The following is a 27,863-nucleotide window of genomic DNA, read 5'->3' on the forward strand; positions in this document are numbered from 1 at the left end:
TCAATTCCCTCCTTTCCTCGGGCTTTAGTTTTATAACTGCTTTGGTAAAAACAACTTTGAAAGTGTTAGCTCCAATGGACTTTCATAGAATGGAAATTGAGGGTTTTGGGGGGCTTTTAATATCCATAGACTAAATGCATCCATAAATGTCCCAAGAAAATGAAGCAAATGTTAAATGCCTAAAGACCAAAGGAGACGTAGAGGTAATGACTGTGACCAAGAGCTGGTTTCTTCAAGAAAGAGTGATGAGGCCACATAAAATTGCCTCACTGCACTCTGTTGGATAGCATTTCTGTCAGTAGTTCAGGCAAAAAATAAATACAAGTTCTCAATTGGGCAGTATGAAATGGTGCTGTCTGATTCAACATGGACGATACAAATTTAATACTGAAAAATGAAATTTTATTTATAACCAATAACCCACACATATCTACTGCAACACTAAAAAGAACGGTACTGCAATTCAAAATAAATATTAAGAGCAAGAAGCCACATATATGGGAGAGAGCCTAGATCCCCCCAAACCCTAATGTGACCTAGTGGGAGAAAAGTAGAAAGATGGAATGGGATTTTAGAGACTCCAGCACTATCCTAAGTGCTCCTAAAGTCATTTATTCCTTTAATTGGGTCACTTAGCCTCTCAGTTTTTTCACTATGCAGCAAAGATGGTATGTCACTATAGTGTCAACAACTAGGGCTACTAAAATTAAGACAGCATATCAGAATTTACTGTTCCAAACATATTTAGGGCTCAAGATGGCTTCTGCATGCAAACCCTCATGCAACTTTAAGGTTATTCTCTTTTGTTTATTCCAATCCATTCATTTATTCTGTCAGAACTAGCTGTGGGAGTGGTGCGTCTTGGAGTTGTGCACTATATAACCTGCCTCTGTACACAGAAACCCTGCCCCCACTTCCATTCTTTCATTCTTCTGCCTTCCCTCAACAAATGCATTCTGAGTGTCCACCATGCTCTAAGCCCTATGCTAAATTTTAAGAATATACACCCTGTCCTTCTAGATGCTTCCTGCTGGTTGGTATTGTGAAGTCATCTATTCCTCAGAAGCTTCTATCACCACTGCCACACAGTTATTTTACTCTCAAATTTTAAGTAGGAATATTGTCTTTAATTTTGTTTTATACAATAGATGTATTCTTAGTTACAAATTGATATAAATAAAAAATATAATTTAGTCAGAAAGTATCCATCTAAAAATACCCTATGGTGTATTTCGTATTAAAAAGTAGAAATTTATATGCTAATTTGTTTGAGATGTAGTCTTGTACACAAACTACAAAATATTTGTTTTATTCACATGAAGAATCATTTAATATTATGCTTTATGATGGTGTTTTGTTTTGCGTGAGTGTTTTACTTCTAAAATGGGTTTTAGTAGCAATAATGGCAACAATCTAAAAACCCCCATAAAGATGGCTTGCATTTTAGCCAGCCACAGGCAAACGCATTCATGGAAGCTGAAAGTGTTATGCTATTCCCGGATAGAGAAATGATACATGAGCTTGTCAAACATGCTTGTCAGTTCTTCTAGAGCTACAGCTCCATTTGCGCAACTAATCATCACCACCATGCTGACTTTTGTGTCTCCTCATGGGAAATACTCATATTTTGCCAGATGACAAAGCAGACTTTGCTCTTTAAAAAAAGAAAAGAAAAAAAAAAGGCCAGAATCCATTTTCATTGTTATGAGTTAGTAAAATCCGGAGGCCTAGCACAGTTCCTGACATACAATGTGCTTATATAATGCCTCCGTTTGCTGAGTGAATGAATAAGAAGCTTTACCAGCAAATGTTTTACTAAGCACTATGTACTCCAAGAAATGAGCTTCCAAGGGAGATGATAAATGAATATAAATGTTTGTGCAAAGGCTGATGCATAGACAGAAGAAAGACTGACTTAGAAAATGATTAAGAGCAAGGACTCAGAGCCTAGACTGTCTCATGCCCTGATTCCCTCAACCTCTCTGTGCCGTTTCTTCATCTAGAAAATGGTGTACATATTACCTTCTTCATAGCATTGTTGACAAGATTAAATGAATTACTATATGTAAAATGCCTTAAACACATTGTGAACCCTAACAAACATTAATGATGATGATCTTCGTCATTATTTACTTTACACACAGAGCCTTTTGAAATATTATATTATTTATTTATGTTTTATTTTTTGAGACAGGATCTCACTCTGTCACCCAGGCTGGAGTGCAGCGGCACTATTAGGGCTCACTGCGGCCTCAACCTCCTAGGCTCAAGCAATCCTCCCACTTTAACCTCCCAAGTATCTGGGGCTACAGGCATGAGCCACCATGCCTGGCTAATTTTTAAATTTTTGTAGAGATAAAGTCTCACTGTGTTGCCCAGGCTGGTCTTGAACTTCTAAACTCAAGCGATTTTCCTGCCTCAGCCTCTTAAAGTGTTGGGATTACAGGTGTGAGCCACCATGCCTGCTAAAATATTTTAAGCACAGCTCCAGCCCACAAAATCTAGTGCCAACATAAGAAGGAAATCTGGGAACCCTCTTCTCAGACACACATGGATACTGTTAGTGAAACCGAGGTGCTGCAAGGACTTGATTCTTCTCATTATCTCTATACCAAGTCCTCTTTCTGTCGTCTTCACCTTGTGCAAGCTCTAAGTATTAAGAAACAGCCCCTCATCTCTGGAAGCATACCACCAGAGCCTTTACAGCTCACTCTTCATACCTAATTGACTGAGAAATGAGTCTGTCTGATTTTAGACACAGTGAGCAGTTTCAGACTAATTTTCTTAAGTTCCGATGACACATTTGCAGCATATTAGCACCAGGCATTGCTTTTATTGATGTTATTGCTGTAATATAGAGTGATTTATTATAGCAAATAAAGTGGAACAGCCTAGCAGAAGGATGCAGTTCAGGACTGGAAGTCACATCCTGATGCCTCCACACCTTAACCAGTCAGAAATCCCAGAGCTCACACCTTCCTCACAGCCCACCTCTCTTTCGAGTCAGCGAATCCTGATTGTCTCTGTCACATCCCATTATCAGTAAAGTCCTTTTTACATGGGTGTTTTCCCTTGAGGTTTTATTACAGGGGTTTGTGTCTACTTTGTACCAGGCATGGCACTATGCAATTTTATGTGTTTTCTTACTTAATCCTGAAAGTAGCTCTGTGACATCTATCTCCATTTTACAAAGAGGAAAGAACAACTCAGCTGGGTAACCTGCCCAAAGACCAGGGGCTAATAAAAAGTGAAGCAGGGATCCAAACCCATTGTCTCTGACTTAGCACTGGCTTTATTTTCGCCACACCACTCATCCCTGTCACCATCTGATTGATGAAACTCCCTATATCCTATATCAGAAAAGCAAAAGACAGTATTTTGTGAGTACAGTGAATTCACTGGCTTTCCTTTTTAGTTCTGACTGAATTGTTTGCAGGAACAAAGGCTTGCTTTATTTTCTTATAAAATCATGAAGCAGCCTTTGTGATGACAAGCACAACAAATCTGTCATTTTTCCCCTAAGTTTTAAAGTATATTTAGAAGAGATTGGTTCCTGTTATTTTGCCAACTTTGCAGTAAAAAGCTCTACTCACTGCTCCATTTCAAATCAATTAACTTGTTTTACTTACCATGTATGATGTATATGGTTGCAATTAAAGTAAAGCTGAATGATTAAGAGTTTGTATGTGTGTGTGTGATGATGAGTGGTTTTTAAATTTCTGAGGTCAAAATGTTACCAAACCAAACTTGGGTCCACTTGCCCAGCATACAGAAAATGCCAAACAGTGACACTAGGATTTTCAGCGAGAGAAAGTGAAGCATTTGTTGCAGGGTGCCAAGCAAGGAGAATTGGGCAACTAATGCTTAAGACTTGAACTCCCTGATGGCCTAGATGGTTTTTAAAGGTAGAAGGCAGAGGTTATAGGCAAAGTCATAAATCAATACATGGAGACTTTACATTGGTTTGGCCCCAAAAGGCAGGTATCTTAAAGTGGGGGCTTACAGGTCATAGGTGGATTCAGAGAATTTTTTTTGATTTGCAGTTGGTTAAAGAAGCAGGGCTTTGTCTAAAAACTTAGGATCAGCAAAAAAGGAATGTTAAGGTGTGGCCTTTAGGCGTGACTCTCTCCAGGTCTCTCAGGAAGAAATTTAAAACAAAAAACGGTAGAGTTCAGTTCTCACTTCTTCCTTATCTCCATGAGATCTCTGAGGTCTATGTAATGGTGGTCAGCATTTTCCATCTGGTGTGGGTCCAGGTTTCTGAAAAACAACGTAAGAACATATGTTAATATATTATCTTTTAGTTTCTATGGGGAACCAAAATGCTTTGTGATGCTGACTTGCTTGGGAAACTATTGCTTAAGTTCTCAGTATTGTATCTTCTTGCTTATAGGGTTGTTAATTGACTTTTCAAGCCTACCTAGGTGCCTGGAATTTCCCTTGAAAATACTATTTTTTTTATACTTCTATGTTTGGGGGGTGGTGCTCAGCAGGCTCCTAAGAGGGGTCCCTGCTCTGTTTCTAAAAGACAGTAGCTTGAACACAAGCCTTTACTTCTTCTCCCACCCTACACTCCACTTTAAATGACAATATAAGATTTTTCAAAGGGCAAAAACTCATAAGGACAAAAAGAAAAGGAAAATAGACAACAGCAACCAAATTTGGCAAAGAAGATAAAGAAAGATGAATTTAACTAAAGAAGCAGAGGGGAAGCTGATAATGAGCCTAATTTCTATCCTGTACTCCAAAGAGGTTCAGGGACCAGAAACTTCGGGAAGTACATTTGATGGAAAATCCTAAGGCAGGAGGATTGGTTAAAAGACTGCTAAGAATGACCTTAGTCTTTAGATGCCTTCTCCAACTCCCAAGTACCCTTCCCCTACCCTGGCAGAAGCCTGCAGTTTTATTCTCTGGAAAGCATGCAACAGAGAGTTCTTTGGACTGAGAGCACACAGCCGAATGCAGCAGTACTGCTTTAAAAATGGAAATTAGGTGAAGGTTTGCATACTGAATGTTGAGACTGAGAGCCTTCTTCCCCCAGGAAGCTTAAAGAAGCCAGATAGCCAAGTTTAATAGCCTTCAAGTGGTAGGAAAAATCAGGACCATCTGACCCAAATAAACAGCCTGGCCTCAACTTACACTTAAGACCCACAGTCCACAAGCCCTACTTGGGTACACCAAGCTTTTGAACAGCTCTTTAGGACCACACTCTTTAATATAAACAGACAGCTAAGAGAAAAATGCACACTTGAGGAAGAATCTAATGTGTAAGGCTGTCACCAGAAACAAAGGGGGAAATCAGAGAATTAGCACATGCAGGAAGAAGAAAACAAACCAAACAAAGAGAAACCTATCATTGACATCATTAGCAACAAATATATTGCATTCATGAAGTGAGCAGGGAGTGGACGCTATTACAAAATGACGTTCAGAGGGGGAAAAAAGTGGGCCTTGAAAATGAAGAGTATGACAGAAATGAAAAAAACTAAACTTCTATACAAATATTGGAAAATAAAGTTAAGGAAAAAGTTCAGAAATTAGAACAACAAATAAATGAAGAATCTAGAATAGATGAGAAAATTATACAGGTTGAGTCCAAATGACACAACATCCAAGTAATAGGTGTTACAGAAAGAAAGAGGAAAGAAACACATTAAAGAAATAATTGTATAAATGTCTTAGAAATAAGGGATTTATTTCCAAAATGATGGGTCCGTACCTATGGATGGAAATACCCACAGAAAAGCTTGTCATCAAGAGATCTGAGAACACTGGACGAAGCAGTAATCTTACAGGGTTGTGGTGCTGGAGCAGCAGGGCATGATGGGGTGTCATACAATGTGTTAGAATAATATAAACAATAATCAAATAATCAGAATAGCATCAGGCTTTTCTTTATTTTACTATTATTATACTTTAAGTTTTAGGGTACACGTGCACAATGTGCAGGTTTGTTACATATGTATACATGTGTCATGTTGGTGTGCTGTACCCATTCACTCGTCATTTAGCGTTAGGTATATCTCCTAATGCTATCCCTCCCCCTTCCCCCACCCCACAACTGTCCCCGGTGTGTGATGTTCCCCTTTCTGTGTCCATGTGTTCTCATTGTTCAGTTCCCACCTATGAGTGAGAATATGCGGTGTTTGGTTTTTTGTCCTTGCGATAGTTTGCTGAGAATGATGGTTTCCAGCTTCATCCATGTCCCTACAAAGGACATGAACTCATCCTTTTTTATGGCTGCATAGGATTCCATGGTGTATATGTGCCACATTTTCTTAATCCAGTCTATCATTGTTGGACATTTGGGTTGGTTCCAAGTCTTTGCTATCCTGAATAGTGCCACAATAAACATACGTGTGCATGTGTCTTTATAGCAGCATGATTTATAGTCCTTTGGGTATATACCCAGTAATGGGATGGCTGGGTCAAATGGTATTTCTAGTTCTAGATCCCTGAGGAATTGCCACACTATCTTCTACAATGGTTGAACTAGTTTACAGTCCCACCAACAGTGTAAAAGTGTTCCTGTTTCTCTACATCCTCTCCAGCACCTGTTGTTTCCTGACTTTTTAATGATCGCCATTCTAACTGGTGTGAGATGGTATCTCATTGTGGTTTTGATTTGCATTTCTCAGCATCAGGCTTTTCAACAACAACTCTGGAAGCTAGAAAGCAATGGAAAAGTGCCTTCAAATTTCTAAAAGAAGGATTGCCAGCCTAGAATTCTTTACTCAGCAAAGTAGTCAATCAAATATGAAGGTAGAAAATGACATTTTCAGCTCTACAAGGTCTCAATAAACTCTTCTCCCTTGTACTCTTCCTCAGAAGCTACTGGAGAATGTGCACCACCAAGAGTGAGAGAAAGTAAAGCCAGAAACAGGGAGAGTTGGGTTCAGGATACAAGGGATCTAAGGATGCAAGAGAGAAGAGAAGAGAACCTCTGGGTTCCCAGGGTTTGTGGGAAGGAAGTCCCCAAGATCTGTGTAGCAAACCTAGAAAGCAACCAGTCCAGACAGATTAGCAAACTCTGATAGAATTCCTGATAAGATTTGACACATTGAGAGAAGATTTATGTATCCTGGGAAATATGAGGAGTTGAATTAATAATAAACACAAGAAAACAAAGCAAACAAAAACATCAAGACATCAGATAACTAAAGGAAATACATATTCTGCAGAAAAGGAAAGAAATCATGGAATGCTATATGACTTACTTCTGGATGCTGTTGACATAGTCATGCTAAAATAAATTCCAAATGTGATTAATAAATACCAAAAATTATGACAAAATGGTATTGGGAAAATGGGGGGACAAGAAGGGTATATGAGTATGTTAGTGGTCTAGAGGTGGGAGAAACTAACTCTTCATCTTTCATAATAGAAAGTAAATAGAAAATGACTAACACCAGAAAATAATTTGGTAGTAATAGTCATATATTATTTAGCAATACGGAAACAGCCAAAAGAATTGAAAGCATCTGAGGAAGCAAGAAATTGAGGACGGCTCTTTCTGAATTCTTGACTCTTTAAATTTTATGCGTGTATATTTTTGGTACAAAGCAAATACATTTTAAAAAGTAATATAGTAAGTTGTTTCCTTGTGAGTACCAAGAATGTATATCTATAGGCAGCATGAAAAATCTTCATATTGCAGTGTTATTAAAATGGATTCTTGTGATCCGGGATAAAATTTCCAATGACATCGCCTTGCTGGATTGCAGAAGAGCTGTAGACACACATGACGACGATGAATTCTGAACAAGCTTGTAAATGACTCAAATAATGCAAATCTAGTAACAACAAAAACACTTGCATTGGAGATACAAGTGACGAGTTTGAATTAAAATCATTTCATAAAATATGAATGGGAAAGAGGCAGTACTAATATATATCATATAACACAGGGTTTAGCATCATTGCTCTTTTTTGTCAGACTTTCAGTTGTGTGTTCGACCAGTTCAGCTGAAATTTCAAGGAGTTTAAAATTTCAAAGAGTTGTATTGTTTTTTCTTTCTGTTTCAGAACTTAATAAGCTTTTATTGCCCTTTTCCTCTTAACCACACTCTTGGAAGTATTCAGTATCCTTCCCCATCCCCATATGATGTGTTTGTATGGATTTCCCACTTGGAATCACTTGACAGAAGAGAGAAAACTATTTCATGCCTAATAACTTCAGGAGATTTAACCAGCCCTGTCTCTCCTTTTTATTCAACCTCCCTGGAGTTTCATAGCCAGTGCCCAGAGCAGAGGCGCTTGTCTCATAGTTGGTGTTCAAAAAATATGTACTAAATAAATGAATGGTTCTGTGGAGAACTCCAATCAAATTCCAAGCACTCAGTGAATGCTAGTGTATTCTCATTCAAAGGGTCACAAACTCAGAAGCCTTCATGGGTGAGGCAACTCAGTGAGTGAGATCAGCCCAATGAGGATAGAGGCAAATGGGAAATCAAAGGCTCCATCTAAAGGAGGTAGTGGGAAACAGTCCACTGTTGTTAAACAATAATAGCAACGATAAACATTTATGTAATTCCTTATGTGTGCACTCATCCAATCTTTTTACATATAATAGCTCACATAATCCTCCCAACAAAAACTATACGGTAAGCACTGTTATTCATGAACACCATTTTGCAGATGAGGAAACTAAGGCACCTGAGTACTTTGTGCTGAAGCACATATAGTTAATAAGTGGTAGAGCCAGGATTTTGGACCCAACCATTCTGGCTGCCAAATCCTGTCTCTCAATCATGACACTGTATTGCCCATCTATTTTTTTAAAAGAAGCCATGTATCTATATAAAATCTACTAATTTGTAAGTGTTGGCAACTAAATATTTTTAAAGCACTACCAGCCAAACAAAGCATGCTTGGTTTGTGATTTATTCTTAGGTAGTAGAAAATTAAAACATGGGGCTAGGATACACAAACCATGACTGGGCCCCCGGACCATGCATAGCCACACTTAACATGCATGGTGGTGATGGGCAGGATCTCATACAGATCTGGATGACACACTTCTGGGTTCGACCCCAACATCCCAATGGGCATCCACCCTATCGAGTCCATTAAAGGAGAAAGAGAAGAATCTAGTAAATGTGAAAATGGCCACCATACATGTCTGTACACCGTGAGTAGTTTCAAACTCCTCTGCAAAGCTGTGTAGGTTTGACCAAGACCTTGTAGTGCTATATTTCTCTCTTTCAAGGATGACAGAGATAGGTCTGATATATTTTGTTGCTTCTACTATTGTTTGGCTTTACAGACCATTTCAGTGGAACATGGATTTTTTTTAAAAAGCCAAAGGAAACATTGAGTGCTATGTGATGGTTACTACAGCTTGGCAAAAATATTGTGTCAATTCATTGGCAGATGCTAGAAAAGCTGTACTTGCTGGTAATAACAAAGTTTTTGTTTTTGTGCCCTATGCCCAGAACAATTTGCAGTTTTGAAATATGACGTAACTAGAAATCCTGGATGCTTATATGCCTCTAGAGGCATTCTATCAAATCATTGAATGAAGTTTTAAATTATGAATTAATTATAGTGAAGAGAATGTTTTGCATTCTTTGCTGGAAGCTAAGAATAATGATTAAATGAAGTCCCATTAGCATTTACTATGGACTAATTTAGACAGTGGGTAAGGTATCGGTATATGCATTTTCTTTTTCTTTAAATGTTGTGTTAAGATATTAAGCCATCTGTTCTCGTGCATAAACATTTTCCTGGGATTCAAATGGGATTATGGGATATGATATGGCTCTATGATTATTATGGGGTGATCAGACTGTTCATAATAAAATCTTACTTTAGGGGCCTGTTAATGATCTCTAAAAGGAAACCACTCCAGCCTTCAGGTTGGCAAAATATCTCCTCTTGGAGGCAAATTGTTTTTCACAAATGTTGGTATGGCTAATTTTAAGGATCCAATTCCTAAATTAAGTGCAAACCTCTAATTCAAGATTTTTTTTTTGTATTTATATGGACTATAATTAGTTTCTAGGGTTAATTCTAAGTAGGCTCATTTATAATTGTTTTTTATTCTCATAAATGGAAATATTCCTGAGAAAATTGATAAAAACCCAAAACCGACCACTGTGCAGTATAATAGTTTTATCTAAAAATTCAATAAAATTACATGTACATGTTTAGAATATGAGCATATATAAAAATTTAGTTAACTAGCAACAAAATATTTACTAAAAAAAAAAAAAGAGAGTCACATTCCAAGAGCTTTCTAAGTATGAATTTGTGAGCAGAATTTAAAGATTTAGAGTCCATCTAGCAAAAGATTTCCTTGTGAGGAAAAAAAAAAGAACTTTATTGATTGATTGATCAAGACGGAGTTTTGCTCTGTTGCCCAGGCTAGAGTGCAGTGGTGTGATCCTTGGGTCACTGCAACGTCTGCCTCCTGGGTAAAAGCAATTCTCCTGCCTCAGTCTCCCAAGTAGCTGGAACTACAGGCATGTGCCACCATGCCTTTCTAATTTTTGTGTTTTTAGTAGAGGTGGGGTTTCACCATGTTGGTCAAGCTGATGTCGAACTTCTGACCCAAGGTGATCCTCCCACCTCAGCCTCTCAAAGTGCTAGGATTACAGGCATGAGCCACTGTGCCTGGCCAAAAAAAAAGAACTTTAAATCAGTAATTCTTATCCACTTTCCCACTCTACACTGAAGTGATATATGGCATATTCCCATCAACAGTGGTGTCTCCTCACTGGAAAGGAATAAAAGAAGGGGTAACTAAGGGGAGCCCCCAATTGATTTTAATACTCTCCAACTGAGATACCCACCCTTCAGGTCCTCTCTTGAGAATTGCTTATTAAAATAGATTTAAATTAAACGGGTACTTATCCAATTGCTTTCTCTAATTACAAATTTAAAGTGGCATTGCTTTAGTTTTTATGTTTGTAAATATTTTAGCACAAACATTTGTAAAGACATAATGTGCATACTTCCTAATTCATTTGCTGACCATCTTTGTTTTGCATACAAACGTTACTTGCATTAAGTTATTATAAAACACGGGAAATGTACAGTAAGGGGTGAATAATGGATATAAAGATGTGATTATTCTATCTCCATTATTACAGCACCATCCAGTAGAAAACCAGGAGACCCCCTCGTCATTTCAGATATCAAGAAAGGGAGTGTGGCACACAGGTAAGGAAAATGGATTTTCTGATTCATTTTAAGGCCTCTCTTAATTTAAGTATACATGACACCTTCCACACCCAAAGCAAACCTTTCTAATGGGTCACTGTATTTTCAAAAACTTCCAAGCAGCCACTATTAATTGATCATATTTGACATCCCTAGTTCCAGTGGCTCCATAGATCTCTTCCTGCTTATCAGTTTATTTCTGCACAGCTGAAAACATTTCTTAGGGTCTTTCATGAATCTAGCATAGGCTCTCCTTCACTGGTCAGCTTCCATTCATTTTCTGACCAAAAAAAAAAAAAAAAAAAAAAACCCTGAAAGTAGCAGCACTTATTAGAGGTACCCAAACAGAGGTGATAAGTTGTGCAAGAATTTTGCTGTTACCAGAATATCCCCTCTGGGCAAGCAAGATTCTTGAGTTTTAAAATGTTCATGTCACCTATTTGGCCCATATACCATCAAAATCAGGAGGTCTTAAATTTTTAATTTCATAAATAAAAATATTTTTAAATGATTGAGGATACTGATATAAGACCATTAACTTTCTTTTTATTTTCCAATTCAGGACTTAAAAAAATTTCAACCTATTATCACAATTATTTTATTAAATAAATACTTTGTTTTATTTTTGAGACCGAGTGTCACCTGTATCACCCACGCTGGAGTGCAGTGGCACAATCTCGGCTCACTGAAACCTCTGTCTCCTGGGTTCAAGCGATTCTCCTGCCCCAGCCTCCCAAGTAGCTGGGATTACAGGTGCACACCGCCGTGCCCAGCTAATTTTTGTAATTTTTACTTGAAACAGGGTTTTGCCATGTTGGCTAGGCTGGTCTCAAACTCCTGACCTCAGGTGATCCACCCACCTCAGCCTCCCAGAGTGCTGGGATTATAGGTGTGAACCGCCACACCCAGCCCAAGAAATACTTTAACATTCAAAAAGTAGGAAGGACATTGTATGAGTTTAGGTATGTATGTGCAGGCTCCACTGCTATGACAAAGAGACATCCAAAGACAGTGGATCAAGCAAGACAGAAGTTTCTCTCTCATAACAGTTGGGAGATAGGCAGGCAATCCAGGGCTATGGGAGCCATCCCAGCAGCTTGTCAGTTATTACCATTTTTTTATTTTTAATTTTTGTGGGTATATAGTTGGTATATATACTTATGGGATACAAGAGATATTTTGATAAGGCATGCAATGCACAGTAATTACATCATGGAAAATAGGGTACCCATCCCCTCAAGCTTTTATCCTTTGTGTTACGAACAATCCAATTATACTCTTTTAGTTATTTTTAAGTGTACAATTAAATTACTACTGACCATAGTCACCCTGTTGTGCCATCAAATACTAGGTCTTAGTCATTCTATTTTTTTGTACCCATTAACCATCCCTACTTTCCCCACCCTGACCCCCCCACTACCCTTCCTAGCCTCTGGTAACCATCCTTCTACTCTCTCTCTCCATGAGTTCAGTTATTTTGATTTTTAAATACCACAAATAAGTGAGAACATGTGATGTTTGTATTTCTGTGCCTGGTTTATTTCATTGAACATAATGACCTCCAGTTCCATCTAATGCGTTGCAAATGACAGGATCTCGTTCTTTTTTATGGCTGAATGGAACTCCATTGTATATATGTACCGCATTCCTTTTATCCATTTATCTCTCCATGGACACTTATGTTGCTTGCAAATCTTGGCTATTGTGAACAGTGCTGCAGCAAACATAGGAGTGCAGATATCTCTTCAATATACAGATTTCCTTTCTTTTGGGTATATACCCAGCAGTGGGATTGCTGGATCATATAGTAGCTCTATTTTTAGTTTTTTGAGAAACCTCCAGCTGTTTTTATGGTGCTTGTACTAATTTACATTCCCATCAACAGTGTACCAGGGTTCCCTTTCCTCCACATTCTCTCCAGCATTTGTTATTGCCTGTCTTTTGGATAAAAACCATTTTAACTCGGGTCAGATGATATCTCATTGTAGTTTTGATTTGCATTTCTCTGATGACCACTGATGTTGAGCATCTTTTCATATGCCTGTTAGACATTTGTATGTCTTCTTTTGAGAAATGACTATTCAAATATTTTGGCCATTTTTTAATAGGATTACTAGATTGTTTTCTCCTATAGACTTGTTTGAGCTCCATGTATATTCTGGTGATTAATCCCTTGTCAGATGGATAGTTTGCAAATATTTTATCCTATTATGTGAGTTGTCTCTTCACTTTGTTGATTTTTTTTCTTTGCTATGAAAAAGATTTTTCACTTGTTGTGATCCCATTTGTCCATTTTGCTTAGGTTGCCTGTGCTTGTGGGATATTACTCGAGACATATTTGCCCAGAGCAATGTCCTGGAGAGTTTCCCCAATGTTTTCTTGTGGTAGTGTCATAGTTTGGAGTCTTAGATTTAAGTTGTTAATCCATTTTGATTTGACTTTTGTATATGGCAAGAAATAGCTGTCTAGTTTTTTTCTTCTGCATGTTGATATTCAGTTTTCCCAGCACCATTTGTTGAAGAGACTGTCTTTTCCCCAATGTATGTTTCTAGGCACCTTTGTCAAAAATGAGTTCACTGTAGGCATGTGGATTTGTTTCTGGGTTCTCTATTCTGTTCCATTGGTCTATATGTGTGTTTTTTTGCCAGTGCCATGGTGTTTGGGTTACTTTAGCTCTGTAGTATAATTTGAAGTCAGATAATGGGATTCTTCCAGTTTTGTTCTTTTTGCTCAGGATAGAATTGGGTATTCTAGGTCTTTTGTGGTTCAGTATAAATTTTAGAATACTTTTCTCTATTTCTGTGAAGACTGTCATTGGTATTTTGATACAGATAGCATTGAATATGTAGATTGCTCTGGGTAGTATGGATATTTTAACAATATTGATCCTTCTAGTTTATAAATATGTAGTTTTTTTTTCTATTTGTTTGTGTCCTCTTCAATTTCTTTCATCAGTGTTTTACAGTTTTCATTGTAGAGATCTTTTACTTCTTTCATTAATTTCTAAGCATTTGATTTTATTTGTGGCTCTTGTAAAAGGGATTACTTCTTTAATTTCTCTTTCAGATTGTTCACTGTTGGCATATAGAAATGCTACTGATTTTGTATTATTTATTTTGAAGCCTGCAACTTTACTGAATTTTTTTAATCAGCTCTAATTGTTGTTTGTGGAGTCTTCAGGTTTTTCCAAATATAAGATCATGTCTTCTGCAAGCAAGGATAATTTGACTTCTTCCTTTCCAATTTGGATAAGCTTTTATCTTTCCCTTGTGGGATTGCTCTAGCTAGGACTTCCAGTACTGTGTTGCATAACAGTGGTGACAGTGAGCATCCTTGTTGTGTCCCAGATCTTAGAGGAATGGCTTTTAGTTTTTCCTCATTCAGTATGATACTAGCAGCAGCTCTGTTGTATATGGCTTTTATTATGTTGAGGTATATTTCTTCTATACCCTAGTTTTTTGAGGATTTTTATCATGAAGGGATGTTAAATTTTTTCAAATGCTTTTTCAGCATCAATAGAAATGATCATATGGTTTTTGTCCTTTATTCTACTGACATGATGTGTTTCACTCACAGATTTGCATAGCTTGCACCATCTTTTAATCCCTGGGTTGTGATCCAACTTGGTTGTGATGAATCATCTTTTTAATATATTTTTGACTTCATTTTGCTAGTATTTTATTAAGGATTTTTGCATCAATGTTCGTTAGAGGTTTTTGGCCCATAGTTTTCTTTTTCTTTTTCTTTTTCTTTTCTTTTCTTTGTGTGTGTGTGTGTGTCTTTGTCTGGTTTTGTTATCATGGTAATACTGGCCTCATAGAATGAGTTTGGAATCATTCCCTCCTCCTCTATTTTTCAGAATAGTTTTAGCAGGATTTATCTTAGTTCTTTAAATGTTTGGTAGAATTCAGCAGTGAAGCCATTGGGTCCCAGGTTTTGCCTTACTTGGAGACTTTTTATTATGACTTCAAACATATTACTTATTATTGGTCTGTTCAGGTTTTGAATTTCATCATAGTTCAATGTTAGTACATTGTATGAGTCTATTTACCCATTTCCTCTAGCTTTTCTAATTTATTGGCATATAGTTGCTCATAGGAGCCACTAATGATCCTTTGAATTTCTGTGATATCAGTTATAATGTCTCCTTTTTCATCTCTGACTTTATTTAGTTGGGTCTTCTCCTTTTTTTATTTTTGTTATTAGTCTTGCTAAAGCTTTGTTCATTTTGCTCACCTTTTTAAAAACATTTTGTTTCATTGACCTTTGCATTGTTTTCTTCATTTCAAATTCATTTGTTTTTGCTCTGATCTTTATTATTTATTTTCTACCACTAATCTTGGGTTCAGTTTGCTCTTGCTTTTCTGATTCTTTAAGATGCATTGTTAGGTTATTTATTTGAAGTCTTTGTGCTTTTTTGATGTAGGCACTTATAGCTAAAAATTTCCTGCTTAGTGCTGCTTTTGCTGTATCTCATTGGCTTTAGTATGTTGTGTTTCCATTATCATTTGTTTCACGAAATTTTTTAATTTTCTTATTAATTTCTTCAGTGGCCCACAGGTCACTCAGAAGCAGGTTGTTTCATTTCCATGTGTCTGCATAGTTTACAAAATTTGTCGTGTTTTTTTTTCTTCAAATTTTATTTTAAGTTCCAGGGTACATGTGCAGGATGTGCAGGTTTGTTACATAGGTAAATGTGTGCCATGGTTTGCTGCACAGATCAACCTATCATCTAGGTATTAAGCCCAGTCTCCATTAGCTATTCTTCCTAATGGTCTCCCTCCCATCACCTCACCCATGACAGACCCCAGTGTGTGTTGTTGTTTCCAATGTGTCCATGTGTCCTCATCGTTCAGCTCCCACTTATAAGTGACAACATGCAGTGTTTGGTTTTCTGTTTCTGTGTTAGTTTGCTGAGGATAAAGCCTTCCAGCTCTATCCATGTACCTGCAAAGGACATGATCTCATTCCTTTTTATGGCTGCATAGTATTCTGTGTGTATATATATCACACTTTCTTTATCCAGTCTATCATTAATGGGCATTTGGGTTGATTCCATGTATTTGCTATTGTGAATAGTGCTGCAGTGGACATAAGCGTGCATATATCTTTATAATAGAATAATTTACATTCCTTTGGGTATATATCCAGTAATGGGATTGCTGGGTCAAATGGTATTTCTGCTTCTATATCTTTGAGGAATCGCCACACTGTCTTTCATAATGGTTGAACTAATTTACATTCCCACCAACCATGTAAAAGCATTCCTTTTTCTCTGCAACCTCACCGGCATCTGTTGTTGCTTGACTTTTTCATAATTGCCATCCTGACTGGCATCAGATGATATCTCATTATGATTTCAATTTGTGTTTCTCTAATGATCAGTGATGATGAGCTTTTTCTCATGTTTGCTGGCTGCATGAATATCTTTTTTTGAGAAGTGAAGTTCTTTGTAGACTGTGGATATCAGACCTTTATCAGATGGATAGATTGTGAAAATTTCCTGCCATTCTGTAGGTTGTCTGTTCACTCTGATGATAGTTTCTTTTGCTGTGCATAAGCTCTTTAGTTTAATTAGATCCCATTTATCAAAGTTTCTTTTGTTGCCATTTTCCTTTGGCATTTTCGTCATGAAATCTTTGCCTGTGCCTATGTCCCGAATGGTATTGTCTAGATTTTCTTCTAGGGTTTTTATAATTTTGGGATTTACATTTAAGTCTTTAATCCATCTTATTTTATTTTATTTTATTTTATTTTATTTTATTTTATTTTATATAAGGTGTAAGGAAGGGGTCCAGTTTCAATTTTCTGCATACGATTAGCCAGTTCTCCCAGTGCCATGTATTAAATTGGGAATCCTTTTCCCATTGCTTGTTTTTGTCAGGTTTCTTGATGATCAGATGGTTATGGGTGTGCGGTCTTATTTCTGAGTTCTCTAATCTGTTCCTTTGGTCTATATGTCTGTTTTTGTACCAGTACCATGCTGTTTTGGTTACTGTAGCCTTGTAGCATAGTTTGAAGTTGGGTAGCATGATACCTCCAGCTTTGTTCTTTTAGCTTAGGATTGGTTTGGCTATACAGGCTCTTTTTTTATTCCATATGAATTTTAAAGTAGTTTTTTTCTAATTCTGCAAAGAATGTCAATGGTAGTTTAATGGGCATGGTATTGAATCTATAAATTACTTTGGGCAGTATGGTCATTTTCATGATATTGATTTTTTCTATCCATGAGCATGGAATGTGTTTCCATTTGTTTGTGTCCTCTCTGATTTCTTTGAGCAGTGGTTTGTAGTTCTCCATGAAGAGGTCCTTCACTTCCCTTATTAGCTATATTCCTAGGTATTTTATTCTCTTTGTAGCAATTGTGAATGGGAGTTCTTTGATTATTTGGCTCTGTGCTTGCCTATTGTTGGTGTATAAGAATGTTAGTGATTTCTGCACAGTGATTTTGTATGTGGAGACTTTGCTGAAGTTGCTTATTAGCTTAAGAAGCTTTTGGGCTGAGATGATGCGGTTTTCTAGATATAGGATCATGTCATCTGCAAAGACAATTTGACTTCTTCTCTTCTGATTTGAATACCCTTTATTTTTTTCTCTTGCCTGATTGCCCTGGTCAGAACTTCCAGTATACTATGTTAAATAGGAGTGATGAGAGGGCATCCTTGTCTTGTGCTAGTTTTCAAGGTGAATGCTTCCAGCTTTTGCCCATTCAGTATGATATTGGCTATGGGTTTGTCCTATGTGGCCTTCACTATTTTGAGGTATGTTCCTTCAATACCTAGATTATTGAGAGTTTTTAAATGAAGGGATGTTGAATATTATTGAAGGCCATTTCTGCATCTATTGAGGTAATTATGTGGTTTTTGTCTTTAGTTCTGTTTATATAATGAATCACATTTATTGTTTTGTGTATGTTGAACCAACCTTGCATCCCAGGGATGAAGCCAACTTGATCGTGGTGGATAAACTTTTTAATGTGCTGCTGGATTCAGTTTGCCAGTATTTTATTGAGGATTTTTGCATCCATGTTTATCAAGAATATTAGCCTGAAGTTTTTACTTGCTGTTGTATATCTCTCCCAGGTTTTGGTATCAGGATGATACTAGCCTCATAAAATGAGTTAGGGAGAAGTCCCACCTTTTCAATTGTTTGGAATAGTTTCAGAAGAAATAGTACCAGCTCATCTTTGTACCTCTGTTAGAATTCAGCTGTAAATCCATGTGGTCCTGGGATTTTTTTGGTTGGTAGCCTATTTATTACTGTCTCAATTTCAGAACTCGTTGTTGGTCTCTTTGTTCTCATTAGTTTCAAAGAACTTCTTGATTTCTGCCTTAATTTTATTATTCACCCAAGGTTCACTCAGGGGCAGGCAGTTCAATTTCGAAGTAGTAGTGTGGTTTAGAGTGAATTTCTTAATCTTGAGTTTAATTTGATTGTGCTGTGGTCTGAGAGACAGTTATGATTTCAGTTATTTTGCATTTGCTGAGGAATGTTTTACTTCCAATTATGTGATCAATTTTAGAGTAAGTGTCATGTGGCAATGAGAAGAATGTATATTCTGTCGTTGTGGGGTGGAGAGTTCTGTAGATATCTGTCAGGTCCACTTGATCCAGAGCTGAGTTCAAGTCCTGAATATCTTTGTTTATTTTCTGTCTCGATGATCTGTCTAATATTGTCAGCGGGGTGTTACAATATCCCACTGTCACTGTGTGGGAGTATAAGTTTCTTCATAGGTCTCTAAGAACTTGCTTTATGAATCTGGGTGCTCCTGTATTAGGTGCATATATATTTAGGATACTTAGCTCTTCTTGTTGAATTTAACATTTTTTTTCTATTTTTGTTGGTTTAAAGTATCTTTTGTCAGAAATTAGGAGTGCAGGCTCTGCTTTTGTCAATTTTTCATTGCTTGGTAAATTTTACTCCATCACTTTATTTTGAGCCTATGTGTGTCACTGCATGTGAGATAGGTCTCTTGAAGACAGCATACCAATAGGTCTTGGCTATCTCTTTATCCAGTTTGCCATTCTATGTCTTTTAACTGGGGCATTTATCCTGTATACATTTAAGTTTAGTGTTGATATGTGTTAATTTGATCATGTCATCATGATGCTAGTTGGTTATTTTGCAAACTTGTTTATGTGGTTGCTTCATAGTGTCACTGGTCTGTGCATTTCAGTGTGTTTTTGTCGCAGCTGGTAATGGTTTTTCCTTTCCATAGTTAGCTCTTCTTTTAAGAGCTCTTGCAAGGTAGGCCTGATAGTGATGAATTCCCTCAGCATTTATATGTCTGAAAAGGATCTTATTTCTCCTTTGCTTATGAAGTTTAGTTTGGCCAGATATGAAATTCTGGGTTGGAAATTATTTTCTTTAAGAATGTTGAATATTGGCCCCCAAACTCTTCTGGCTTGTAGGGTTTCTGCTGAGAGGTCTGCTGTTGGTCTGATGGACTTCCCTTTGTAGGCGTCCTGGCTTTTCTTTCTGGCTATGCTTAACATTTTTTTCTTTCATTTCGACCTTGGAGAATCCAATGATTATGTGTCTTGGGGTTGATCTTCTCCTGTAGTATCTTATTGAGGTTCTCTGGATTTCCTAAATTTGAATGTTGGCCTGTCTTGCTGGGCTAGGGAAGTTCTCCTGGATTATATCCTGAAGTACATTTTCCAACTTAGTTCTGTTCTCCCCATCTCCTTCAGGTACCCCAATCAGTCATAGATTTGGTCTTTTTACATAATCCCATATTTTTGGAGGTTTTGTTTATTCCTTTTTATTCTCTTTTCTCTATTCTTGTCTGCCTGTCTTATTTCAGAAAGATAGTCTTCAACTCTGAGATTCTTTGTTCCACTTAGTCTATTTGGCTATGGACACTTGTGATTGCGTTGTGAAGTTATCATGTTGTGTTTTTCAGCTCCATAAGGTCATTTATGTTTGTCACTAAACTGGCTATTCTGGTCATCAGCTCCTGTAATGTTTTATTACGATTCTTAGCTTATTTGAATTGGGTTAGAACATGCTCCTTTAGTTCAGTGAAGTTCATTATTACCCACCTTTTGAAGCCTACTTCTGCCAATTCAGTCATCTCAGCTTCAGCCCAGTTCTGTGCCCTTGCTGAAGAAGTGTCGCAGTTATTTGGAAGAGAAGAAGCACTCTGGCTTTTTGAGTTTTCAGCAGTTTTAAGTTGATTCTTTCTCATCTTTGTGAACTTATCTACCCTCAATCTTTGAGGTTGCTGATCTGTGAATGGAGTTTTTGTGGGGTCTTTTCGTTAATGATGTTACCGTTGTTGCTTTCTGCTTATTTGTTTTTCTTTTAACAGTCAGGCCCCCTTCTGTAGTGCCGTTGTGGTTTGCTGGGGGTCTACTCCAGACCCCAAGCCTGGATCCCTCCTGTGCCAGCAAAGGCTACAAAACAGCAAAGATGGGAGCCTTCTCCTTCCTCTGGGAGCTCTGTCCCAGAGGGGCACTGACCTGATGCCGATCTGGAGACCTGGAGACCCCTGTTGGGAGGTCACACCCAGTCAGGAGGAACGGTATCAGGGACCCGCTTAAAGAAGCAGTCTGGCTGCCGCTTGACAGAGCAGGTGCACTGTGATTTGGGGAACCACCCTCATCCAGACCACCCAGACCCTCCAGAGCCAGCAGGCAGGAAAGGCTAAGTCAACTGAACAAGAGAGACCATGGCTTCCCCTCCTGCAAGGGGCTCCATCCCAAGAAGATCAGAGTTCTATTCATAAAACCCTGGCTTAGAGTGAATTTCTTTTTTTTTTTTTTTTTTTTTTTTTTTTTTGAGACAGAGTCTTGCTCTGTCGCCCAGGCTGGAGTGCAGTGGCGCGATCTCGGCTCACTGCAAGCCCCGCCTCCCGGGTTCACACCATTCTCCTGCCTCAGCCTCCCGAGTAGCTGGGACTACCGGCGCCCGCTACCACGCCCGGCTAATTTTTTGTATTTTTAGTAGAGACGGGGTTTCACCGTGTTAGCCAGGATGGTCTCGATCTCCTGACCTCGTGATCCGCCCGCCTCGGCCTCCCAAAGTGCTGGGATTACAGGCGTGAGCCACCGCGCCCGGCCTAGAGTGAATTTCTTAATCTTGGGTTTAATTTGATTGTGCTGTGGTCTTGAGAGACTGTTATGATTTCAGTTATTTTGCATTTGTAGTTGCTGAAATTCCTGCAGGTGGTCTATAAGGTTCTTGTACTTGAATATTGATATCTTTCTCTATGTTTGGGAAGTTCTCTGTTATTATCCCTTTGAATAAAATTTCTACCCCATCCCTCTCTCTACCTCGTCTTTAAGGCCGATAACTCTTAGATTTGGCCTTTTGAGGCTATTTTTTAGATCTTGTGGGTGTGCTTCATTGTTTGTTTGTTTGTTTGTTTGTTTTGAGACAGTCTCACTCTGATGCCCAGGCTGAGTGCTGTGGTGCAATCTCGGCCCACTGTAACCTCTGCCTCCTGGGTTCAAGCGATTCTCCTGCCTCAGCCTCCCAAGTGGCTGGGATTACAGCTGCACACCACCATGCCCAGCTATTTTTTTTTTTCTTGTATTTTTAATAGAGACGGGCTTTCACCATGTTGGCCAGGCTTGTCTCGAACTCCTGACCTCAGGTGATCTGCCCACCTCAGCCTCCCAAAGTGCTGGGATTATAGGCGTGAGCCACCATGCCTGGCCCAGCTTTTTTTTTTTCTTTTGTCTTCTCTGGCTGTGTATTTTCAAATATCCTGTCTCCAAGCTTACTAATTATCTCTTCTGCTTCATCAATTCTGTTGTTAAGAGACTCTGATGCATTTTTTTAGGGTGTCAATTGCATTTTTCAACTCCAGAATTTCTGCTGGATTTTTTTAAATTATTTTAATCTCTTTGTTGAATTTATCTGATAGGATTCTGAATTTATGATCTGTATTATCACAGACTCAAAACTTTATTGTTTACTCAAAACAGTAATTTAGAATTCTCTGTATGAAAGGCCATACATCTCTATTTCTCTGTGATTGGTCTTTCGTGCCTTATTTAGTTCACTTGGTGAGGTCGTGTTTTCTCAGATGGTCTTGATGCTCATGGATGTTCATTGGTGTCTGAGAACTGAATTGTTAAGTATTTATTATAGTCTTTGCAGTCTGGGCTTGTTTGTACCTGTCCTTCTTGGGAAGGCTTTCTAAGTATTTGAAGGGACTTGGGTGTTGTGATCTAAGTTTTTGGTCACTTCACCTGTATCTCCATTAGGGGGCACCCCAAGTCCAGTAACACTATGGCTCTTGCAGACTCAAAAATACTGCCTTGGTGGTCTTGGGTAAGATCCAGAAGAATCATCTGGATTACTAGGCAGAGACTCTTGTTCTCTTCCTTTTCTTCCAAACAGATATAGTCTCTCTCTCAGTGCTGAGCTGCCTGAAGCTGAGGGGAGGTGGGGTGACACAAGCACCCCTGTGGTCACCACCACTGAGACTATGCTGGTTCAGACCTGAAGCCAACATGGTACTAGGTCTCAACTAAGGCTGCCAGTAAACCCTTATCTGGCTACCACTAGGCCATGTTCACTCAAGGACCAAAGGCTCTACAATCAGCAGGTGGCAAAGCCAGCCAGGGTAGTATCCTTCTTTTCAGGGCAGTGAGCTCCCCCTGGCCCCTTGCAGGTCTAAAGATGCCATCTAGGAGCCTGATCCTAGAGTCAAAAACCTTAGGAATCTACCTGGTGCTCTATTCTACTATAGCTGAGCTGGCACCCAAGACACAAGACGAAGTCCTTCCCATCCTTTCCTCAAGGAGAGAAGTCTCTCCCCATGGCCGCCACTGCTCCAGGCCCATGGCAAGTACTGCCTGGCTATTGCTGATGTTCACTCAAGGCCCAAAGGCTCTTCAGTCAGCTTGTGGCGAATGCTGCCAGGGCCGGGACTCTTTTTTCAAGGCGGTGGGCTCCCCTCTGTCCCAGAGCAGGTCCACAAACGTCCAAGAGCTAAGGCCTAGAATCAGAGACCCCAAGAGCCCACTTGGTACTCTACCCCACTGTTGCAGAGCTGGTACCTAAGCTGCAAGATAAAGTCCTTTTTACTATTTCCTCTGCTTTTCTCAAGCAGAAACAGCCTCTCCCCATAGCCACCACAGCTGGGAATGTGCTGGGTCACACCTGAAGCCAGCACAACTCAGAGACTCACCTAAGGCCCACAGCAAGTACTACCTAACTACTGCTGCTGATTTTATTTTTTAATTATATTTAATTTTATTTATTTTTTGAGACAGAGTCTCATTCTGTTGCCCAGGCTGGAGTGCAGTGGTGCAATCGGCTCACTGCAACCTGCATCTCCCAGGTTCATGTGATTCTCCTGCCTCAGCCTCCCGAATAGCTGGGATTGCAGGCGTGCACCACCATGCCTGGCTAATTTTTGTATTTTTAGTACAGACCGAGTTTCACCATGTTGGCCAGGCTGGTCTTCAACTCCTGGTCTCAAGTGATCCGCCCACCTCGGCCTCCCAAAGTGCTGGGATTACAGGCATGAGCCACTGCGCCCAGCCATGCTGCTGATTATTCAGGGCCCAAGGGATATTTAGTCAGCAGGTGATAAATGCTGCCAGGACTGGGTCCTTCCCTTCAAGGCAGCAGGTTCCCTTCCAGCCCTGGGTGTGTCTAGAAATGTTATCCCGGAGCAAAGGCCTAGAAAAGGGGCCTTAGGACTCTGCCCGGTGCCCTGTCATACTATGGCTGAGCTGATATCCAAGTTGCAAGACAAAGTCTTCTTTACTCTCCCCTCTTCTCTACTCAGGTAGAGTGAAGGACTCTCTCTGGGAGTTGTGAGCTGTGCTGTGTAGGGCTAGGGGAGGGGTGTTGCAAGCACTCACTTAGCCACCCCAGCTGGTTTCTCACTAGGTCACATGCCCCCCAAGTCTACTGGCTCTGAGCTCAGCACAGCATCAGGGCTTGTCCAGGAATTGCAGTCTTTGTGGCTTTAAACTGTCTTGAGTTTATTTAGTACCCAAGAACACTTTAGCGTGCAACAGTGAGGCGTGTTGGAACTCAAGTTCTGACCACTGGAATGGGTGATTCCCCTCTGCCTAGGGCTGATCTAAATGTTCCCTCCGTGGATATCAGCTGACTTCTGCCCAGTGTTGCTTTCCGCTGTGACAGGGTAGCACTGAGTTTCAATGCAGTCTCTCCCTCACTGTGTTCTCCCTCCCACAAGTGCACAATTTTTCTCTCCATGCCATGTGGCTGCTGCAGAAGGAATGGGGGAGGGGCCGGCATCATCAGTTCAAGACTTTCTTTCCTACCCTCTTCAGTGCCTCTTTCAATGATATGAAGTTAAAACCAGGTACTGTGATTGCTCACCTGATTTTTGGTTCTTATAAAGGTGCTTTTCTGTATGGATAGTTGTTAAATTTGGTGTTCCTGCAAGGAGGACGATCAGTGGAGGCTTCTATTCAGCCACCTTGCTCCGCCTCCCTCCTGTTACCATTTTCTAGCTACAGGCAGGAGGTGGGGAGGGTCCCCAGAGAGTCTGGGGCATGCATTTTTAGAGGGTAACTTAAAAGAAGGGAAGGGAGAATGGATGCTGGGAGACAATTAGCAGTCTCTGGCACAGATATAATGCATAAAAGGCTGTTCTTACAAATCTGTGTATATATACATATATGCACATAGAAACATATACATACTACATTCACATTATTTTTTTGTTTGTTTCATTATGGACCTTAAAATTTTTTTCAACAGACCTACCCTGGTCCACAGCCAGTTTTAGAGTCTCAGTGGCCACTTTCCAAATAAGAAGCTATGGATTCATCTATAAATTTTCATGCTACTCTGGCCATAGTGAGTTTCCAGATGCAAGTGGAAGTAGCAGAGGTTCAAGCCTTAGGCTTCCACTAACTCTATTACACGTTGCCTTCTCTCATTCTCTTAATGCTCTCCTAGTATCTGGACTACCAAGGATCAAAAGTGATACAACAATATGGAGAAAGACAAGGATACCTGGGTCTATGCAGACCCTCGCCCATTACCTCCCTTCCTAGGAATTGTATGCTTCCTGAGTGACACATATGTTCTTGTTTAATTGAAAAAAGTATAAGAAAAAATGTTTTTAATACTCTGCAATTTAATATCATGGCAGGCAACCCAAATAAGACTAGAAGAAGGGAGGGAGTTGTCAATGAAGTACAATTTAAAAACAATTGAACCTCTTTTCCTCTAAAGACTACCATAATGCTGCATTATGCTTAATGCCTCTTTAAATGGCCTAGTTAAGTGCTCATCATTAGTCATGTGTTACTTTGCATTCACTAACAGAACTGGGACCCTGGAACTTGGGGATAAATTGCTCGCAATAGATAATATCCGGCTGGACAACTGTTCCATGGAAGATGCAGTTCAGATCCTCCAGCAATGTGAAGACCTGGTGAAGCTCAAAATCCGCAAAGATGAAGATAATTCAGGTATTGAGAGCATCCTTAGTTAAAACTGATTTTTCGAACTGCCCATCTGTCACCAAAGATATTAGATCTTGATGTTTTACATACAACAGCTGGCTAGTGATGTGGCAGCAGTGTTTCACAGCTAAAAGAGTCTTTAAATTTTGTGCTGAGAGTGTAGTACAAATTTTAAATAATGGTGCTTGTAAATGATATCATTAAGATATTTTCATTATAGAAAACATATTATAATTGCATGAAAATAATTTTTAAAGATGAAATCTAAATCATCATCTAATACAGTGAAACTGGTAGTTTTCTAGTTTTTATTGGTATTCATATGGCATAACTATAACCAAGTGAATGTTGCATTTTTTTACCTAATTTTACATTGTAAACATTTGATCGTTTTATAAACTCTTAATATCTATCATTTTTATTGACTGCCTGTGATTTACCTTTCTTCTCTTCTTAAATCACTATATTGCTTCCAATTGTTTCATTATTGTAAATAGTACTCTTATAGACATCTTTATGCATAGATATCTTTATCCAGCTTTTTTTTTCTTTTGAAATAAGAAAATATTCCTAGAAGCAGGATGGCTGAGTAAGAATACAAAGGAAATGTCTATGATTCCTGATGAGTCAGTCATGCCCCATGTTGCTTTTCAAAAGGGCTATACACATTTTTTAGGCCCTCCAATCAAACTTAGGAGGGCATAGAATCATATCTGAAGAGCTTGTTAAAACACAGATCCTGGCACCACCCCAGGTGGGACCTGAGATTCTGGATTCCTAATAAACACCCAGATGCTGCCACAGCTGTGGTGCAAGGAGCACACTTTGGGTAGCCCTGAAATAAGAGACATCTTATCTGATTATGATAAGAATATAGAGCCAATTGAAAAGTGTCCATTCACCAAAAGAGTCAGCTAATGTGGGGAATTACAGAATGTGATATGGATCCATAAAGTAAACGTTTAATTTATAATTTTGCCAATCTTGTGGGTAAAGTCAAGGCCTTTCCTATTAATATGGTTCTGCTGATTATACTTACAAGTCTTTTTGTTTGTTTGCCTAAACCGTATCCACAATATATATTTTATGATTTCCAGTTTTATTTTGGTTTGGTTTGGTTTTTAATGCAGTGAGACTTTAAAGAATTTATAGCAATCTGAATTCTTCCTCCACCTAGATTTTGGTTTTCCCCAATGTTGTAGAGTTTTTCCATTAGGTAATTAACAGTAGATTTTTTGTTTGTTTGTTTTTTGTTTTGTGTGGCACACCCAGGCTGGAGTGTGCCATGGAGTGCAGTGGCACCAACTCTGCTCACTGCAACCTCCACCTCCCAGGTTCAAGCAATTCTTGTGCCTCAGCCTCCTGAGTAGCTGGAACTACTGGTGTGTGTCACCTTTCCTGGCTAATTGTTGTATTTTTAGTAGAGATGGAGTTTTGCCATGTTGGCCAGGCTGGTCTCAAACTCCTGACCTCAAGTGATCTGCCCACCTCGGCCTCCCAAAGTGCTGGGATTACAGGTGTGAGCCACTGCGCCTGGCCATAGATTTTTGCCTAACGAACCCTTATTGAATCTTTCCAAACCATTGGATTTTGTTTTCACAGAACAACTACATTCATATTTCATAGGTTATATAAGATTAATTAAATTACATAGTTAAAATAACAAGTACAGCTGGCATAAACAGGTTTAGGAATAAATATAATTGCCTCTAGATTTTGAAGTTTACAACTCAAGCAGGAGCAGGAGCAGAAGCTCAGAGGGGCAACCTAAAGAAACCTATTGCTCTGGAGCATGCCATGGCATTGGTCTGTACATTTTATGGTGGAAGACGAACAGCCACAATTAATTCAGTAAATTGGTTAAGTGGAGATTGGTTAAGAGAACGTCTACTGTATATAATTTCATTGCAACCAATAATGAAGTTGTGGCAATGTTCTGGGATTTCGTTAATCAGGTCATCTAGATCTAGAGTTCACGGTTATGTCAGGCTATGTGTTTATGATTCCTTTTCCAAGTAAAAAAAAATCTATAGTTGCATCCATCAGTACAATTGATAATAATGATTATATCCAAATATATTTTATAACCAATGTTTAAAAATATGCACAGGTTTGCACTCATTATTTCTTAAGCAACTGATTTTCTGTGCCAACATTTGCATTTCTCTCCTTACAAGCCTGCTTCAGTTGCACTTTCTTTTGGGGATTGATTTCAAAATAGAGAGGAAGCTTTTAGCGTCAGCCTGGGTTCTGTCCTAGTGAAGAGGCAAAGTCCTGTGGAGAAACCTG

The 27,863-nt window shown here is 38.9% G+C and overlaps 1 protein-coding gene across 14 annotated transcripts in view; it reads left to right on the forward strand.

The window, feature by feature from the left end:
• Positions 1 to 27,863, forward strand: part of GRIP1 (glutamate receptor interacting protein 1) — a 726,419-nt gene that overhangs the window by 637,286 nt on the left and 61,270 nt on the right. For all 14 annotated transcript variants that reach the window (XM_057299399.2, XM_057299402.2, XM_034935486.3 and 11 more), the window contains 2 exons: positions 11,094 to 11,163; positions 25,435 to 25,580. In XM_057299399.2, coding sequence (XP_057155382.1) covers positions 11,094 to 11,163; positions 25,435 to 25,580 — 216 coding nt within the window. The remainder of the gene's footprint in view (positions 1 to 11,093; positions 11,164 to 25,434; positions 25,581 to 27,863) is intronic.

Source organism: Pan paniscus, chromosome 10 (assembly GCF_029289425.2).
Source record: "Pan paniscus chromosome 10, NHGRI_mPanPan1-v2.0_pri, whole genome shotgun sequence".
NCBI lineage: Eukaryota > Metazoa > Chordata > Mammalia > Primates > Hominidae > Pan > Pan paniscus.